The 18,688-nt window shown below is 48.5% G+C and overlaps 7 protein-coding genes across 7 annotated transcripts; 3 read left to right on the top strand and 4 right to left on the bottom strand.

The window, feature by feature from the left end:
• Window positions 1–387: 387 nt before the first annotated feature.
• On the top strand, window positions 388–1,819 carry ABOM_006781 (RING finger protein; the record flags this gene model as incomplete). The annotated part of the gene is made up of 6 exons (XM_022533910.1): window positions 388–767; window positions 832–998; window positions 1,102–1,163; window positions 1,220–1,458; window positions 1,512–1,633; window positions 1,713–1,819. 6 exons carry the CDS (start codon window positions 388–390, stop codon window positions 1,817–1,819), a joined length of 1,077 nt encoding a protein of 358 aa, XP_022388109.1.
• Window positions 1,820–2,393: 574 nt separating this feature from the next.
• ABOM_006782 (CENP-N/CHL4 family protein) lies at window positions 2,394–3,836 on the bottom strand (the record flags this gene model as incomplete). The annotated part of the gene is made up of 1 exon (XM_022533911.1): window positions 2,394–3,836. The coding sequence occupies one exon, from the start codon at window positions 3,834–3,836 to the stop codon at window positions 2,394–2,396; it is 1,443 nt and encodes a 480-aa protein (XP_022388106.1).
• Window positions 3,837–4,836: 1,000 nt separating this feature from the next.
• On the bottom strand, window positions 4,837–6,274 carry ABOM_006783 (putative bZIP transcription factor (MetR); the record flags this gene model as incomplete). Its single annotated transcript, XM_022533912.1, has 2 exons — window positions 4,837–5,444; window positions 5,989–6,274. The coding sequence occupies 2 exons, from the start codon at window positions 6,272–6,274 to the stop codon at window positions 4,837–4,839; spliced, it is 894 nt and encodes a 297-aa protein (XP_022388107.1).
• A 3,021-nt stretch (window positions 6,275–9,295) lies between these two features.
• ABOM_006784 (uncharacterized protein) lies at window positions 9,296–10,562 on the top strand (the record flags this gene model as incomplete). Its single annotated transcript, XM_022533913.1, has 2 exons — window positions 9,296–9,460; window positions 9,567–10,562. The coding sequence occupies 2 exons, from the start codon at window positions 9,296–9,298 to the stop codon at window positions 10,560–10,562; spliced, it is 1,161 nt and encodes a 386-aa protein (XP_022388112.1).
• Window positions 10,563–10,774: 212 nt separating this feature from the next.
• Window positions 10,775–12,210, bottom strand: ABOM_006785 (uncharacterized protein; the record flags this gene model as incomplete). Its single annotated transcript, XM_022533914.1, has 2 exons — window positions 10,775–12,031; window positions 12,088–12,210. The coding sequence occupies 2 exons, from the start codon at window positions 12,208–12,210 to the stop codon at window positions 10,775–10,777; spliced, it is 1,380 nt and encodes a 459-aa protein (XP_022388113.1).
• A 1,038-nt stretch (window positions 12,211–13,248) lies between these two features.
• ABOM_006786 (uncharacterized protein) lies at window positions 13,249–14,583 on the bottom strand (the record flags this gene model as incomplete). The annotated part of the gene is made up of 2 exons (XM_022533915.1): window positions 13,249–14,486; window positions 14,550–14,583. The coding sequence occupies 2 exons, from the start codon at window positions 14,581–14,583 to the stop codon at window positions 13,249–13,251; spliced, it is 1,272 nt and encodes a 423-aa protein (XP_022388110.1).
• A 1,086-nt stretch (window positions 14,584–15,669) lies between these two features.
• ABOM_006787 (putative DNA mismatch repair protein (Mlh3)) lies at window positions 15,670–18,505 on the top strand (the record flags this gene model as incomplete). The annotated part of the gene is made up of 2 exons (XM_022533916.1): window positions 15,670–15,916; window positions 15,966–18,505. 2 exons carry the CDS (start codon window positions 15,670–15,672, stop codon window positions 18,503–18,505), a joined length of 2,787 nt encoding a protein of 928 aa, XP_022388111.1.
• Window positions 18,506–18,688: the final 183 nt, after the last annotated feature.

Consider the following 18,688-nt stretch of genomic DNA (forward strand, 5'->3'; position numbering starts at 1 on the left):
ATGTGACAGACAAACATACCAAACATGCCAAACACAACAAACCTCCGCATATGATCAGTGGATCAGTGAAGGAAGCGATAACAAAGAAAATTGCTTTTCTGATTTTAACCTTCCTTTTGTACCCTTGAATTGCTCTCCACTTGTCTCTCTATCTTGTAAATGACGTGTCTGTATCAGTACTGCAAGAGGTGCATCCACTGCAAAATCAATCAATTCCTTTGTTTGGATACCGTGGGAATATGTCAGCCTCCTGAATAGAAAAGCTTATCGTTATCGCTATCGCTATCATTGTAGGACCACCACAGCGACAACTCGTTTGTGCCAACAATATTCGACACTCGGATCTATCATCTTTAGTACTGTGTATAGCCTAGTTATTCAAACAGAATGGTTACTACAAGGACAACATCCTCCAGACAGCAGATCACTACTGCCTCATCGCCTGCAGACCATACTCGAATTCCACACACGGGCCGTACATCTGCGTCAAAACGAAAGCGAAACGCTGACGAAAAGGCCAGTGTCGCATCCACATATGCGAAACGTACCCGTAGAAATGGGGACGATCATCCAGTGATTCCTACCGACCCGAAGGATGTGATCGATTTGACTGGCGACTCGCCTGTTGCTAGACCACAAAAGAGGACTCCAAGCGCAAAGACGAAGCAATCAGCAGGCGAGGGGATACCTGAACGTCGAGCTCGAGTATTTCGCAGTAAGCCACCACAAACATTCTTACAGCGATTGAACCGTGCAACAACTCAGAGGTGTGCCGTCCACCCAGATCATATCTCGATTCTTTCGCTCACAGTTGATGTTTTTTCCCCCTAGAATGTTCGTCCTAGGACATATTGTCACGGGCGCTGATGATGTTCCTGAGATGAGCTTTGACATTGCTGGGACAACAGGAAACATCTACAAGACAGTTATTGGGAAGGAGCCGACCTGCACCTGTCCGGATGCTCGAAAAGGAAATCAATGCAAGCATATTTGTTACGGTAAGTCGAGTTGAGGTGCTATCGCTATTCCTAATACTACTTTTGTTTTTCAATTGTATCATTATTATAGTTTGTATGGTTTCTGATAGGCATACCCGCGAAGTTCTAGTCAATGTCCTCAAAGCTCCGCAACACCTACAGTATCAACTGGCATTCTTACCCATGGTAAGTTATTCTGCGTACTTCTCCGTACACTTCCTATACTAAGATTGCTTCCTCAGGAGCTTCGTGAGATCTATGAAGGATCATCTCTGAGTCGTGAGCAGACCAAAGTTGATGATGACAACGGTGGCAAGAGGAAGGCCATTGAAGGAGATTGTCCAATCTGCTTCATGGAGTTTGAACCTGACAGAGAGGAGATCGTCTGGTGTCGAGCGGCCTGCGGAAATAATATCCACAAAACATGTTTCCAACAATGGGCTGTCTCTCAAAATTCTCAAGGCGCTCGCTGTGTTTATTGGTACGTTTGTTGCACATTCCTCGGCTATCAGATTGGAACTAAAACATCATCAGCCGTTCCCCATGGGAAGCAGATACCAGCGACGTGAACTTGGAGCAGCTCAGAGCTCAGGGGCAAACGACTGCAGAAGGATACATTAATGTGGCTAGTCAGCTAGGTCTTTCCGGTCAACGTGGTACGAGACCATCTTTGTAGTCACCCTGATCATTCCTTGTCCCTTGTTTCCAGGCACATACTGACACTCCATCCCCTAGACTATTCAACATATCATCCTTTCTGGGTCTCCCAACAATTGTATCCTTATGGTTCGCGTAGTCGCAGACGTTATAACGTTGACAGAGATGAGGTCGTGGAGTACTAGGCATCCGATGCATACTCCACTAGGGTTTTGTAGCATCTGTGGTGTCTAGTGAGAAGTTTGTTACCTATTGGAAGTTGATTGAGCGTCTGAAGTTTATTGCTTTTCGGGACTGGCTAGATACCCGGGAGTTACTGCTAACCAAGAATGCTATTGGGACATACTATGCAATTTGACAACACACATATTTGGTTGGTTTTAGAGAATCATTAGCCATATGGCGCAAGTACTAGGCACCCACTCTCAAACTCACGACAACCATTCAGCTGACTACCCACCCGTTCACTTTCAAATATAAGTCTCCACCGCATTACCTTCTTCACACCATGGTGGTGTTCGAAGTCTCGCTGTACCCGGCGAGATCCAAACCCTTGTCCAGTGAAAGGACATAAACAAAGATGAAAGGTTCACCTTTCGCGGATCGCAGACTGCATGATCCGGGCCGCGCACGGCCACTTAAACGCATTTCTATGCCGTTCAAAAGCGACTCCCGCCGGAATGGACACGTGAACCTCAGCTTGTCGCGTCATGCCACGGGGAACGTGAAAGTATGTATTAGGTCGATGATCACCCCATTTCATCCACTATCCTTAATCACACGGTGTCCTCGACGAACAACGGCAACGCTGACAGCCTCTTCGCCCGTCATCCAGGAAGGCATTCTCTCTGGATCAACGACACCCAATTCCGCAAGCCTTCGAATCCCACTGATAACGTCCGAACCGGCAAATGTAAGCGAGAGGGATGGCTGCGTGTGATCAGCATCGCTATCCTCATCATCTCCATCTCCATCTCCATCCGGGCGGTCCAGAAGCCTAACGTCAAGGCGGTCCAGAGGTGCAGATGACAGAGACCCAGCAGTGCCGAAGCGCGAGTGGATGGCCAGTTTGCGCTTTTTCGGAATGTGAGTGTCTTCTGTGTTGCGGGTTTTTCTTCCTGGTTGGTGTGTTTCGTTTTGTTTCTGATCTTCTACGGGTTGATTCTTGATTTTGTCGGGTTTAGTTTGGTTCAGGAGTTCCTCGGGGGAAACTGTATGCGCTGGTCGTGGGTCCAGCGGGCTCCCCTCCACCACGGCATCGGCAAATATGCTGAACGCACCATTTGCTCCGTTCGAGCGACCTGGTCCTCGAAGCGCTAGCAATGCTTGCAGACTCTTCGCTGTCATTGATGTTGCTTTAAGGGCATATCTTTGCTGAGGGAGAGATAGCGCTTTCGGGACGGCGTCGCGCACGATGCGCTGTAAACTTCGGGCATCTGTCGCGACCGCATTGGCAGAAGAGGCTTTGGGGCTTGTAGAAGACGCAATGGACGTGTAAACGAAGGGGCAACTATCGGGAAAAGCAACATATATCACTCTCGACGAGTCTGTAAGTGTCTCAGGTGGCTGGCGAGGATGCTGATATGGCGAACTGGTCACGAATATACGGAGGAAAGTGAGAGGCAAAGTATTCGAGCGGGTGAGGTAGTAATGCGCTTTCACCAAAGGGGAGATTTGCTGCTGAACATTACTAAGGAAGGTCGAGGCATGGACACGCGGAATGTAGGAGGAAACGTCGGTTTCGGGCGATTGCGCTCCATCCGCGTCAATGCGAGTGAGCTCCAGCGCCGTCCATCGCAAACTTGACGGGTGGTCATCTATGTAGCGAAGATCAATCATTGCGAGCTGGCGCAAGGTGATACCATGTTTCCAGTCGCCCTCGAGTATGCGATCGATCACTTCTCGTTTCCCACCCTTTCGCACCTGGAGCTCCTGGTACGCATTGCGCACGTCGTCGATGGTCCGCTCGGCCGGGTACGGACCGAGTTCCTCGTCGTCCGCTACTTCTGCTTCATCTCGTGCCAGGAATGGCGCGAAGGACTGTACATTGCGGTCATCCAGCCAGTAGAACACGAGGTCCAGCAATGCCTGCCGGGTGAGCTTCCCGAATGACTTCACCAGCGATGGCGTTGTTGAGGGGATGCGGAGGTTGCTAGGAAGACTCGCGGTTGTGGGTGCGCGGACTGTCTTTGGACGCGCCATTGGCTCGGTCGCCACTGCGTGTGGCGTCTATATATGCACCGAGTTCTTGCGCATTATCCCGCCAGGGGTATAAGTGTGGTTGGAAGATGAGACTGTGGAGTGTTCCACTGTTCAACGACTTCATTTGCACGGACCATCAACAAGACGTAGTCACGTGATGATAAGGGCACGATCGGCGCGATAACATGCACCCGCTGTCTTGTTTCAGCTACATCGGCAAAATGTACATAAGAGTGCATAATGTGTACCACATATTTGCGTAGGTTCAAGCTGACATATTATGTCTCTCAGTACTAGAAATCGCGAGTGCTGCTTTGCTCTGTGATACTATGCTAGATAGTGGTTTACATTGCATCTTACCATACTGGATTCCAAGGCAACACGCAGCTTTTTACCCAAGAAACATACGATGTTTCCAGTATGCAGAGCAAGGTTATGAATCTGGAACTGAGCTTTCAACTGAAGATTTCTCTAAAGCCCTCCGCCAGAATGAAGTGGTAGATTCAGTTTCTGCTGCACCCCACGTGGCAAAGCATATGAAGTACCGAGAAACTCTATAGCTTCCCCAGAAACAACGGGTACCTCCTCCTTTCTATTCTTTGCCTTGCTTTCGGAGTTTTGATAAGAAGCCTGCCCTGGGGTCTAGAGTGTTATGGAATGGTCTATGGTGGATTATGTCGATATGATTAATGCTTTGCAGCTGTGTAGACTGCACAAAGTCGTCTATTGTAGAATGTTGAAATACCTATAGGCTGGGATATAAAACGTGAGAAGCCAAACAACAAACAATCCATCTTTTTTTTACCACGTTGGAGTGGAGTCTGCACCATCAAAGGAACGTCAAGAAATCATCACTCATGCCTCCCACTAACCCGTGCTCCGGGAGACGCCTTCCCCAGTCTCCTAATGCTCCAATTAAGTATGAACAAGAAGTAAAAGCCTGCACATAAACACAATGACAGAACGCCATTCAATCAACATAACTTTACTTGGATTCCACTCAAGCAGTGCCCACACTGAACCTCGACTCAGCACTACTCCGTTGGCCTTCGGCCTTTTGCGAAGCAAGGAACTTCTTGAACATGTCCGCGATATCGTTTTCTGACTTTTTGCCTTCCTCAGATGATTGCCCGTTCTTCTCTGTGATCAAATTCTTCAACCACTGGTTCTCAAGCTCCAATGCAGTTACGCGGGCTTCAAGCGCAGTATTCTTCTCCGTCGTCTCCTTGACAGTCTTTTCAAGCGCCTGCTCACGCATCTTCTTCTTCACACGGAACCGCGCACTGGCAGCAGTGTTACGTCGACGCTTATCCTCCTCTGCCGCGACCCGCGATGCCTCCTCCACACTAATAGCAGCCGGCTTCTGGGTGTTCTTACGCTTCGGTCCGGGGGCAGAAGAAGATGCAGCGGGGCCAGGAGCCTGCGATTGGGCCGCAGGCGACGGCGATGAAGTCGAGATGGACTCGGTCGGGCTGGAGGCAGCATTAAGGGGCCCGTTCTGCATCTGTGGGACAGTCGAGAACTGCGCATTTTGCAGAGATGTAGGTTGAGGCTGAGCATTGACGGAGTTGAAGCCGGTGGCTGAATACTCGGGCATGTTGTTAAAGCCTTGAAGGAGAGTTAGAACATCATCACTATCAAATCACGCTAAAGCTATCGCAAGACCGAGCTGGTGGAAAGGCGAATGATCCCCTGAGCCGAATGCGACCATAGAGGTCATGTCACGTGAAATGACGCCATCGCGTAACGGGTTCACGCTATCAGCACCAACCCAGGACCCTTGCTAGTGGCACAGAAATTTTTAAATTGATCATCGCTTAACAGGGATTGAATGCAGGCATGCTCCAATGAGGACACGTGCAGGTGGTGTGTGGCTTGGAGGATGCATCTATGCCTCGAGGATCCGAGACAGGCATTGTGCGAACGTAGTATGGGACCATGAACCCCGTGACGATATCACGGAATAAAGGATGCACATGGAAAAAGCAGGAAACGTGCGACAGAAACAAGAGGCTCTCGATGTATGGGAAATCAATCCGGTGTGAAGAAAAAAGACCCAGAGAAGCTCCAACCAAATGCGACCGGCGGTTCCTCCAGCTCGGGTGCAGAAACAATAGGGACAGTATAATCTATAAAGGAATTTCCAACTTACCACCGAGAAGATCCAAGAATTCCATATCTGGGTTCTGGCCAGTGGCTTGGTTGTTTTCCTTCTTCAAGTTGTCACTCTCCACCGAGTCAAACCCGGGGAGGTTCAAATCCCCGAAGTTATCAAAATCAAAGAACTCGGCATTGGTGAAGAGGGAGAGGTCTGCATCGAGGTTGTATGAGCCTTGCTGTTGCTGCTGAATAGCCTGATCGTATGGCGACGGGATAGCGTTCAAATCGTCGAGGTATTGGGAGAAGTTGGGAGCCCTGCGGCCATTGTATTCGGTCATGGTGTACCGCTTGAGGCTTCTGAGACCTCTCTGTTCGATATTCCTTTCCGTTTCCTTTTTTTTTTCCCTTGTGTTCTTGTGTTCGTTTAGTCCGCTAGGGAGGCCCGGGGCTGATCGAGGGAAAATGACTGTAACGATATATGATTCCGGCGCGATAATATTCTCTTTCGGTGTTGGCCGCCTTAACCGCGTACAAGTCGAGAGGGGTCGATTGGCAATTGCGAAGCAGAATGACGGAGGAATAAGAAGTATGTATGGCTAGTCAAAGAAGCAGGGGAGGAAAGAGAGGGGAAACAAGAAACGATCGAATGACTGTGGGAACGTGGGACCGGAGAGGGCGACCGGGAATGGAATTTGTTCGGGTGGGGGGACAAAAAAACCGCTGATTAAGCCTGGGGGGGGGGAAGGGAAACCGTTAACCAATTGGGTCAAGTATGGTTGGGGCTTTGTCATATCAATCGGTAATTAACTACTAGTTATCAGTTTCTCTACAATGGAGTACTGGCGAAAAAAAAAAAACCGTGCACACCACCCACTACGGAGTATATTGGTCCACAATGGGTTATACTTCTATTCTGGCCCATTGCTTGAATCTACAGACTTTAAACAATAATATAACGTCGCGGTCACCGGAATTCCTTGGATAGTTATGATATGGAAGACCCGGATGCCTCGCAGCGGTCGCCACCCTTTCCCGCGGTCATGACATCGAGGCCGAGTCATCCTCTTTCGGTGGCCGAAGTCGGCATGCGGAACCAGAGAACGATTGAATTAGCAACCTGGTTAAAGTCTCTGACCTAACCATGAAGTATTTCTTGCGGCCGAAGATTAGCCTTCCTATCAAAGCAAGTCTTATGAGAGAGAGGTAATCGGGATTTTTGTCTATTTTTGTCTAATGTTCTCTTTTGTTTCTTTCCCTTCTCTTCCCTCTTCCCTCTTTTCTCTTTCTCCTTGTCATTCATTTCTCATCAGATGACATACTTGCCTCCCTTCCTCCGTACAGACTTCGCCATGATTGAAACCCCCAATGTTTCCCCCCTGTTGTACCATATGTACTCTGTATATACTATACGGAGCGTAGTCCATTTACCCACCAACCTCGTATTAGAGCCAAAAGTTCCGTGCACCCGCCGGTGATTCATTCTGGTTGGTGGAGGGAAGCTGAGGCTGGAGGAAACTGGAACTAGGGACTGCTTAGGTTTGCCCGATGCGCGGTTCGCGCGAAACAAAAAGAAATCACTCAACATTTTGCTTACCAATCCATCTTGGTTCCTGCGTGATCGACGAGTTCAAAAGGGCCGCGCAGTATTGCCGAGGAGAGGCCGACTGAGTGAAAGGGACCGAACCTGATCATAAGGATGGACGGTATGGTATGTACGCCCTACTCGTACTCGGTACATGCTCAATATCTACCACTACCAGTAGAACCATACAAACAAAATAACCAGTATATCCTTCTACCCTGGCTCTCATTTGTGTCTTGCAAGTATCTCAAGTCTCAGTCTATAATCGAATCGAGTAAATGATCCGATCACATCATATACTAAATTAGCTGCATCCCACTGGAATTAGGTTGTAGAGGTGGCCTGTTTTGCGTTTTTCCTTAGCCTCTCTAGTTTCCCGCTGCTTGCTGGCTCCCAAACTACTCCTCAATTAGGTTTTCGGTAAATTCTTGAAAATATCTCGGAAATGATCTAGGGCAACGGCAAGCAAGTATCGTGCTCTATACAAGCACAACCTGCTTTCAGCGTCTGACAACTACATACTTGCCAGCATTCACACTTCACAATATTAGTAAATTACACTAACATCCGAGGAGAAGACCCTCGTTTCAGAAAACTTATGATTGATCTAATCGTGATTGATACCCTGCTCGGGCTAGAGATCTTACGGACCCCTGTAGTAAAGAACGGCATATTACTCCCCACGTGGTTCACCTATCTCGTTATTCTTCATGATCACTTCAAGGATATAACTCCTAGTTAAAGCCTTCAGCCATGTACTGAGTAATCTGGTGCGCATTTCATCCAAGCTCGTACACAGTGTGACCAAAATTGTAATCGCAGCCATGGTCCGACTTGGCGATCATCGGCGGGCGACTGGTTAATATATTGAAGATGGAGAATGTAACCCGAAGAGGAAGTAAATTCCAATCGTTATGCCAGGTACAATTAACCTTTGATCCTTTATATCGAGACATGCAATCTTAGGGTGTATACACCCCCATGATGCTGCATTGTGAACTTTTATGAACTTGGCTGTAGGAAAGACCGCACAGAGGTAGGTTCCTGCATATATGAAGATGCATCTTTGTTTGTAGATTGGGCATACCAGAGTGTAGACAATACGTACCTCTAGACGGAGTTCTCTCACAGTCGAGGCGTTTGGTCAGACTATTCACGCGAGGGTAATTCATGTATTTCCAATCCTACTTTCACTCATATAAGCACAATAACATACGTTTAGTCGCCCGATTACTTTATATTACCTTAAAACACTCGCTAGTAAACCACTGGGAAGTTATATCAATCTGAAGTAATGGCATTCGTCTGGACTCTAAAGAAGCTGGCATTAGGGCTGCGAATTAAGAAACTGTGTACCATGAACTGTCTTGGGAAACGCAACTCTGCCCAATCCAACAATACACTAAGCCGTAGTTTCTCTGTCAGACAGAACCTAAAGAAGATATACATATGGCGAAATGTACGTCAAATATGGTGCGTTTCTCAAAACAAATCTTCTTCCTGTTGTATACGCCAACAGCATGTGACTAATAAATGCCAAGAAATATCAACTTTGGAGCGTCTATCAATCCAAAGCCGTTATCGATTTTCCTGGTTTTACCGATCCATCATTGTACCCGCCTTGCTGCACAGAGTACGTAGGAGATTCGGAGAGAAAAGTGGAGTTAAACGTATAGCTCCTATCCGATACCAATTGATTCCTCTCGTCCCCTTTGGCCAGTCATTGGAAACCCCTTGATACAGCACAGATACTGATCGTTAGGTGTACCTCCAGACCATGAAGCAAATAAAAAGCCTCCTAGCCATGGTGCTGGGAGTCATTGAACGTATCATCCAATACATAATTGGCGTCGATGACAGAAAGCTGTATTCCTTGGACCATGCCGTTCTTAGCATGGAAGTGCCCCCTAGAAGCATGTGGATGAACATGGGATATTGGAAGGTATGTAAAAATGGATATTTGAGCCGATTTTCCTGTTTCTTGCCCAGTATCTCGATATCCTTCGTTGTATAGTTTTTGGTGGAAGTAAATTAAATCAAGATTCTAGAATACGGGCTCTTTCACTAAAGCTTGCGAAGCTCTCTTAGAACAAGTCCTCATCGCCGCACAGCTCCTCAATGAAGATGGCACGCCCGTCAAAGCACCCCACCAGGATATTAAACTGGTAGATGTCGGAATTGGCTGCGGCGACCAGTCTTTATACCTAACGAGGAGACTCTCCAGAGTCAGTCCTGACTCCGTGACTACTACCCCTTCCAATGGGATCAAGACAGCTACCGATAATGGTAGCGGTGCCCATAGCAGCGAGATGAGAAAGAGAAGAGGGCCGAATGCGCACGAAAGCAGACCGCTGTTCGACTCATACGTGGGTGTCACTATTGAGCAATCTCAAGCGGATTTTGCTCAAGAAAGACTCTCAAGCGATAGCGCAGGAGACTCTGAGATATCTGCAGAGTGGACGCCAGATGTGAAGATCTTTGCCGCCGATGCAGCGGACCCGTCGTCTTGGGGAATTGAGCTTCAGCAAACTGCCCTGGGCAACTCTGGTCACGCTGAAAGCAAGAGTGAAGCCACTAGCACGGATACGGGGAGCGAGAAGACACAAAGATGGCTACTAGCCCTCGATACAATGTACCACTACAAGCCGTCTCGAGACCCGTTGCTTAAGTATGCATGTCGAGATATGCAGGCTTCGATCATGGCCTTCGACCTTCTGATCTCCGGATCTGCGTCGTTGTGGGAAAAGCTAATTTTACGATCGATGTGTCTTATATCTGGGATGCCCTATTCGAATTTCCTTACGGAGGAGGAATACGTGAATATGCTGGTCCGGGCTGGGTATCAGCAAGATATGATTGAGATGAGGGATATCTCAGAAGACGTCTTCGCAGGCATTGCGAACTACATACGGAAGCAGGATGCGGAGCTTAGGCGATACGGAATGACCGTGGGCAAGTTCAAGGGAGCCGCGAAGGCTTTCAATTGGTGGGCAAGAACTGGGGTATTGAGAGGGTGTGTAGTGGTCGCTCGCACCCAAGAGTAGTGCATCCTCGCACCGCGGCTCTTCGGCAAGACAGTCGGCTATGTATCTTAGAGCGTAGCATGTGAAGACGGGTGTGTAACATTAACTATGCTGGATGCAAAGATGCCAGTATTTCCTAAACTGGCAGAATTATATGATTAGACGGCAACTTATAAGTGCGCCTGTCTGTATATACATCATTTCGTCACGGTAGAACTTCGTCTAAACGTTAGTCATCGGCCCGTTAGCCATGGAACTTCGACATCTAGGCTTGCGGCAACCCTCATGGCGGAAACGACGCATCCCTCGAGCAGGACCATTCCGTCCCAGCACCAAGCTCCAGCAAGCCAAACGTTCCCGGTACCGTTAGACCAGAGCTTCTCCTTCTTTTGGTACGCATGTTCGAAATTCCCCGCGAATATCCGGTTGACTATCGCTCTGCTTTGCGGGGTTCGTAGAACGCGGGTGAGTCGCGCACGATGGATAACCTTAGTGGGGTCTATAGGGGCGATCGGAAAGCTCGTCACTAGAACGGAACACGGGTGTTCATGTATCGCCTCCGTTGCCGAGGAATTGGAGCAGATGTGAAGAATTTGAGTCGGGTCCACAGATTGCTGGGCTTTTGCAGCGAACCTTCCCAGTAACTGGCTACACTCCGGGATGGAAGATCGGTCACGGTGAACTACCGCCTCTCCCTGATTCACAGGGATTGAGCCCATGAGTTTCCGTAGAGGTTCGTAGATTGCGCCAACCACGTTTGGAGTGACCGCCAATACGACGTGATCGAACTGCCTGGAATGGACCTCCTTGCGTTTCGAGTCGGTCCATGTGACCTGGACTTTCGAACCAACATTTTCGACCCGGGTAACAATTGCGCCGAGCCTTACAGACTGGGTGTTGGAGATCTTGGTCTGGACGTTTTGAACGCCTCCGACAACGGTATAGTGTGGCTGGCGATAGGTTCTCCTCGCATAGTCTACAGCGTCGATCGCGGGAAAATCAAGAAGCTCACTATGTGAGCAAGTTGTCACGCTGGACAGTAACGGCAAAAAATAGGTGTTGATAAAGTGCCGTGGTAATCGAACCCGTTCGAGGTATTGTCGTAATGATTCACCTTCATCGGAGGTGGCTGGTCTGGGTTCAACCAGGAAGCAACAAGCGGTAAACCAGAAGTAGCATACTGCCAAATACAAGATCCGCAGTATCCATTCCACGTAACCGCAACCTTCAGGTCGAATTGGCGGTACTTGGTGATTGCTAGATGAGTGGATAAAGTGCGGAGGCAGCTTATTTCCATCTGCTGTGGAAATGGTAGACAACGGGTATATGAATTTTGGCGAGGTGTATTTGACACCAAGATGATCATACATCAGTTTGAGGTTGTTATGAAAGCCCTCATCAAATGCACGCATGGGCACATCAACTCGATACGTCTGATGATCTTGTGAAGTTATAGTGTACGAGGCAGAGTCCAAGGACAACTGATCTTGCTATAAAGGTTGTTTAGTCCATGTTAAGTTGGGGCAGATCAGGTATTTCAAAGTACCATTTCAAACACCTCCACTTCATATCTGCGTTTGCGGTCTTGCTGGATCAGGTACGCCGACACCAGCCCTGCCATTCCAGAGCCGATGATGGCGACGGTCTTTTTGGGCTCGGAGGCCGTCATTACGGACGATCTGGAGTGAAAATCTCTGCCACTGCCTCGGCTATTGGGAAGATACCATACCTCCAGCGCCCGGAGTGAAAGTTGCTCGATTGGTATTCGATGTTTATGTAAAGAGTGTCTCTCCCTCACGCCGCTTTTGAATATTTCAGAAATCGAACCAAGAGGGTCTGGGCATAAATCAGGTGATGCATGATTGTGCCTAGGGACCGAAGCAAACTCTATTGTATTTGAAATTGAAATATGGATTTTCTCATCAGCGCCGAGCCTATCACCTCCGCCAGAGCTGAAAGGGGGACTGTGCTCTTAGCATTGGAACCCAAGCATTAGGGTAATGCACCGACCCACTCTCAACCAAATTTGAAACCCTTCCCTTGCATTGGTGCCCTGAAGCCCGCATGTAGGCTCATGGAGTATGTGCATGAAATCTTCAGGATGGGTGAGGTGAACTTGATTACGGAGTACGATCTAGTTCAGAACTGATTGGAGTTTAGTTTGTTTGGTTTTCAGGGTCTTATGCTTACTGATCCCAGATGGGGGCGAAAAGAACGTCGAGTGGAGGGGCTCGCACGTGATGCTCAACAACAACTTGAAGTCTACTACTAGTAGTCGTATGCTATCATTCCTGACTATGACCTTGTCATGGAGAACATCTGTTTCTATTCCCCGTTTCTATTCTCAGCCCGTCTGATTATTGGACTAGCATATTATTAACTGTGGAAATTGACAATAGAATGAAAAGAAAATTGACAGTGAAAACTCATTCGCAGGGGATATCAAGCCCACCAAGTCCGTCCAAATACCCCATCACCACCCGAAGAACTGGCATGAACCCAAGAAAAAAAAATGAAAAGAAAAGAAAAGAAAAAAAAAAAACAATCAAACGCCGAACCAACTCCTTCGTAAATGTTCTCTACCTTACCTTCTTAGCATTAATCATCATGTGGACGGAAATTATACATGGGAAATTCAGTTTCTTGAGTGCGTAACATCATCTCCAATTGCCCCAATCTCAAACTGAGACAACCATCGGTCATGAACCTAGCCCTTCTTGGTCTCAAGCTCTTCGTCCTCCTTTCGGTCTCTCGGCTTCTCCTCGTCACTTTCATCGCCCGTAATTTCTCCCCATCCTGAACCTCGGCGGCTGATACGCCCGGTTGATATCGCATTGGCCATGGTCCCAGTAACACCGGAGATACTCGCCGCGTTACTGTCATGCCGACTATGTGACTGGCCCGCACTCACAAAACTGGCACCATCCCCAACGCCCGGGCTTGGTTTGTTCGTATACAGGCTGCCGCGCTCACCGCCTCCGCTTATAGGTGTTGCGCCAGAGGCTGAATAAATGCTGATCCGCTCTGCACTAGCTAGGCCAACTATACTCGGTCGGTTGAGGACTCCGGGGGCGTTGAATGTGGATGCATTCGACGGTTCTCCCACATTTCCGCTCAGTACGCTTAAGGGCAGACTTTCCCGGCTACCACCGAAAACACTCGACGGGGCGAGGGCACGTATTGAGGCGTTGGTATCCAGTGAGTTCCGTCGACGTCTCTTGGAGGAAGATGCCAGTGTGAGAATGGAGGCGTTGTCAGTCAAAAGGTTATTTGCAGTCGCAGTACTGTACGTAACGGAGTGGCCTTGAGGGGCAAGGTGGGGCGGTACTGCAGTAGCCGGAGATGGAGGAAATTGATGTGAAAACTGCACTTGTTGTGTCGCAGTGCTATTGATCGAGCTTGTATGGTGTATACCGTGTTGCGTATTCTGCGTGTTATAAAGATGACCGGAAGGTGCCGCCGATTGCACGGTGGTTAAAGTGGTGGTTAGCGACCGTACTGACGGTGCTGGGGAGGAGAAGGTACTTCCTTCACCTCCTCCATGTGAACTGATCCCGCCGCCCACGGTTGCCATTGTCCCGGCCTTAGAATATGCAGCATCCGAGATCGCCGTGTCACCGTTTGTAGAGATAGTTGGCGCGGTAGACTTTGCACTGGTCGCTGGCACTTGATTGTCGCACCCGGAGTACGCCAGAGACGGTTCGCTCTGCGAACAAGACCTTTGTTCATTACTATCACTGAAGTCGGATGGATTATTGTCACTGTTATATTCGTGGATGTTGACTGTGCCGGAGAGCGGGTAGGGGTTGTTCTTCAGACTCCTTTTGTGTTTAGGTACAGCATGGCGTTTGTGAGACCAACGAGTACTGCCTGAGTCGGTGGAGCTCTTGAGATTGGCGAGGCGCTTCATCCAACTAGAAAATGGGCGACGGCGCCCATTGCGGTCTGAGTCAAACATTAGACATTAAGCTCAGAGACACCGTTGACATCGCGCTTGGGGGAACGCACCATGCGCCCTGGCGGGGCCCTCAGTAGTGGCCATTCTGGCCTTGCACAGGTATAGATCCGATAAAGCCAAAAACTGTTCAAATGGTATCGGGAGACAGCTAGGCCAGTAAAGTGTCTGAGTCGTTAGAGACAGTACTGGTCAATGCGACAAGGCAGACGATCAGATAAGAGCGGCAGGAGACCGGGGAATACGAAAATGAACGAAGACGCAGTATAAAGGGTTGAAATTTGAAACCCAGGATAGGAACGCAACGACATACAAGCAAAATCTGACCAGGAGAAGGAGTCGTTATCGTACCAGAGGAGAGAAGTTAGAATGCCAGAAAGATGTTGGGTTGTTGCCTTTGCCTCAGGAGTCCAGTAGGAGACGCCGGGCTGGCCACACGTGATCCCCGCCTCATCAGCAGCCCAAAAATCGAACAAAGCCTTTGATTTTCCTTTCCAACCACGGATTGTATGTACCAGCCTTCTCACTAGACTACTAGCAGTGGACGATCGTAGTGGCTATCGTCAACTGCTGCTATTCATGGCCGACTTTGAAGCTTAAGAGGCTTGGCTACTGCAAGGATTGGCGCGCATCTTACACCATCCCTTTCGTCGTCACCGAGTAAACTGCATATACTCCGACTAATATCCAGGCAACACGAAGCTCTTAGTAGTTCCCTATTTGCTGGATTATCCTTCCGCAGAAGCAAAGTTCATTAAGGTGGTCGAGTTATTGCATATCTACCTCCCACTACTAGTGGATAATGAGTAACTAATATTATAAAAAATAAAAAAAAATTAAAAAAAAATAGAACCAAAGCAGAAAAGAAGATTTAGAACTAACGAAGGATATTTTGGATAGACCAAGTGATTACTAGTAGTGTAGATATACGCCCTACCATTGGACCATGGTCACCACGGGAAGCCGGCAGCGCTAAAAAGTTACGATCTTTTAGTCAGAGCGTGGGGAACACCATTCTGATATGATAGTGACTCCCGTCTCTCATTCTTTCCTTCTCCAAATCTACTTTTCTTGAAGTCTATATGCCATGGAGGTAACTTGAACCCCAGAATGGCAATATGTGGCGGGCATTACTTTTTGTAAGCCATGTACATTTGATTTTGACCATCTGCGATGTCTGGGAACAGTCGCAGGATTGAGCCCTTGCCGCCCGAAGTGGTAGCCAAGCTCAAATCTTCCACGTCCATCACGCACCTAAATGGGGTGATCGTCGAACTAGTGAAGAACGCGCTGGACGCAGATGCCCGCACAGTCTCTGTGACGGTAGACTTTCGACGTGGGGGTTGTAAGGTGGATGACGATGGTGATGGAATTCTACCAACGGAGTTCGAGCCCAGCGGAGGCTTAGGGAAGGCACATCGTAAGTTGATTGTGCATCGGGTAGATCTTTTTCGCTCACTCACTGGCAGATACATCAAAATATCAGACTCTCACTGGTGTATATGGCCAGAAGGGGCTGTTTCTAGCCTCGTTGTCTTCACTTTCGCTGCTGACCATCACTTCTCACCATGTTCGCCATCCTAACACAAATACTATCATGTTCCACCATTCAACTCCGGTTGCACGGCTGATACCAGCTCCAGTCCAACAGGAGCTTAGACTTAGCAGCCATGGAACTAGCGTTACGGTCAATGATTTGTTTGGAAACATGCCCGTGAGAGTGAAACATCGCGCCTTGGCCTTACAAAGGCACGACGAGTTGGATCGGCAATGGGACGAACTACGACAGCAGTTAGTCTCGTTAATGCTTGCGAATAGTAACTTGACAAAGTTGGTTATCATCGAAGCTTCTAGAGATAAGAGGATCAGCATCCGAACCCAGAATCGCCGAACCGATCGTGAACTGGACCTCCAGCGAATAGTATCAATTCTTGCGCAGGCAGGACTGATTGAGCCTCAGAACGCTCACAGCTGGGATGCTGTCTCAGCTAACGTGCCTAGTTTCTCTGTTCATGCTGCTATATCCCTTGTACCAAACCCTACCAAGAAAATACAATTTATCTCCTTGGGGATGGATCCAGTCTTTCCCAAAAGCAGTGTCAATATATTCTACGCCGAAGTTAACCGCTTGTTTTCTCTGTCTGATTTCGGTACCACGGGCACCCCATCTACATTCGCTCCCAGGAGAAGCCCAGCAAAGCCTCCTGGCCGTTACAGTGGTTCAAGTACAAAATCTATGACCAAGGCTGTCAACAAGTGGCCTATGTTCTATATACGCATAGATACTAATGAAACTCATAAGATCAACAGTGAGGGCCATGAATTGCCCGAGTCTGACAAATCAGTCCAACGCATTATGGATGTACTTGCGGCAATGATACAAGAATTCTTGAAGCAGCATGACTTACGCCCGCGCGCTGGGAGGAGACAGAGGGTGGCACAAAAACAGACGGTCGGAACACCCACAAGCAGTTCTGATCGTGCACCAAACCGTCCAGGTCAAGCATTCAACAGCGAGGAAGCTCTGTACCGTCAGTTGAAACTTCCGAACTTCCAAATGTTCGCGCCAAACGTCAGTCAAAGTTTTGGAGAGTGGTCAAGAATCAAAAGTGCCCACGAGTCTTTCAACGCACGCTCTACAAGACCAAAAGCCAAATCAACCTCTCCAGAGAAGGCCTGTATCATTAAGCGGAATTTAGCCCGGGAAACCCTGCCAACTCGGCCAGAAAGAAACAAGCGTAGGATGCTTGAGGGGTCAGATGCATTAGCCACGTACACTGGTTTTACGACGCCTGAAACTGAGAACGGATCAGGAAGTGATATTGTGGTTCATTGGACCGATTCCTATACTGGAAGGAGACATCTGATCAACTCCCGGACTGGCCAGTCAGTGGGTACCAGATCACCTTTGGATGCCGTCCAGAGACCTAGATCAACAGGATCACTCCAGACAATACGAGAGTGTGATAGTATAACAAGGCCGAAGTCGGCAATTTTGAGCAAGACACAAAACTTATGGGTTGAGAAAATGATGGACAATTGGGAAAACCCTGTTTTCAGCCGATCCGAGAAATTTCTCGATGTGGTCGGAACGGGATATGGCACCAAAGCACATATGGCACACTCCAGAGTTAACGATGTTCCAGCGGACGTTTGCGGGTTTGAGAATTTGGGATTGCCAAATGTTCGAGGCAAGCTGCGAAGACAGGATCTGGAAACGGCGGAGATAATCGCGCAGGTTGATCACAAGTTCGTCCTGGCTAAGATAAGATCTATGGCAGCGAGTGAATTTAGCAATGATCCAGGTTCCATTCTGGTGCTTATCGACCAGCATGCTGCCGATGAGCGATGCCGGGTAGAGAGATTATTCAAGGAGTACTTCACACCATCATTGGAAAGTTCTGGGCAAGTAAGGACGATCACATTGGAACCTATTATTTTTGAGATACCCGTTACCGAGGCATATATTTTTGGAAGATATAAACAGTTCTTTGAGTCTTGGGGTGTTGAATACACCGTTGAACAAGGGCCTGCAGACAAATCTGTATACATTTATGTGCATACACTCCCCATGCTTATCGCCGAGCGTTGCAGGCTCGAGCCAGAGTTGGTTACCAATCTGATTCGAGGGCACATTTGGAAACGCGAGGGAAACGGCATGGGACCTGAGGACCGGGTAACAGTTTTGGGACAGGATCGCTGGGCGGAACAACTTGATATATGCCCCCAGGGGATCGTCGAGCTATTGAACTCGCGGGCCTGTCGGACAGCCATCATGTTTAATGATGACCTGACGATCGAGGAGTGTCAAAGCCTTGTCCAAAACCTCGCGCGATGCATCTTTCCGTTCCAATGTGCGCATGGGCGGCCATCAATGATTCCCTTACTTGACATGACGGATACCTTGGCAATGGTTCATCCAGAAGCTGAGTATATGAGCGAAGAAGAAGAGCAAGCTGAGTTTCCTGAGGTGTTCAAAGCCTGGAGGGACAAGATCACATTTCACTGAACCTGTTCTATCTTGTTTAGCAGTCAATATCTCGCGTACGATGAACATTTCGACTAGATGGTACGGGAGAGACAAACCTGCCATAATGCAAACAGATGCAGTGCAAACTCCGAATACTCTGTACATGATAGGCTGTGCACTCTCAGGACTCGGTTAATAAGCCAGCTATTCGACATTGCTAGA

This window comes from Aspergillus bombycis (assembly GCF_001792695.1).
Source record: "Aspergillus bombycis strain NRRL26010 chromosome Unknown contig00056, whole genome shotgun sequence".
Classification (NCBI taxonomy): Eukaryota; Fungi; Ascomycota; class Eurotiomycetes; order Eurotiales; family Aspergillaceae; genus Aspergillus; species Aspergillus bombycis.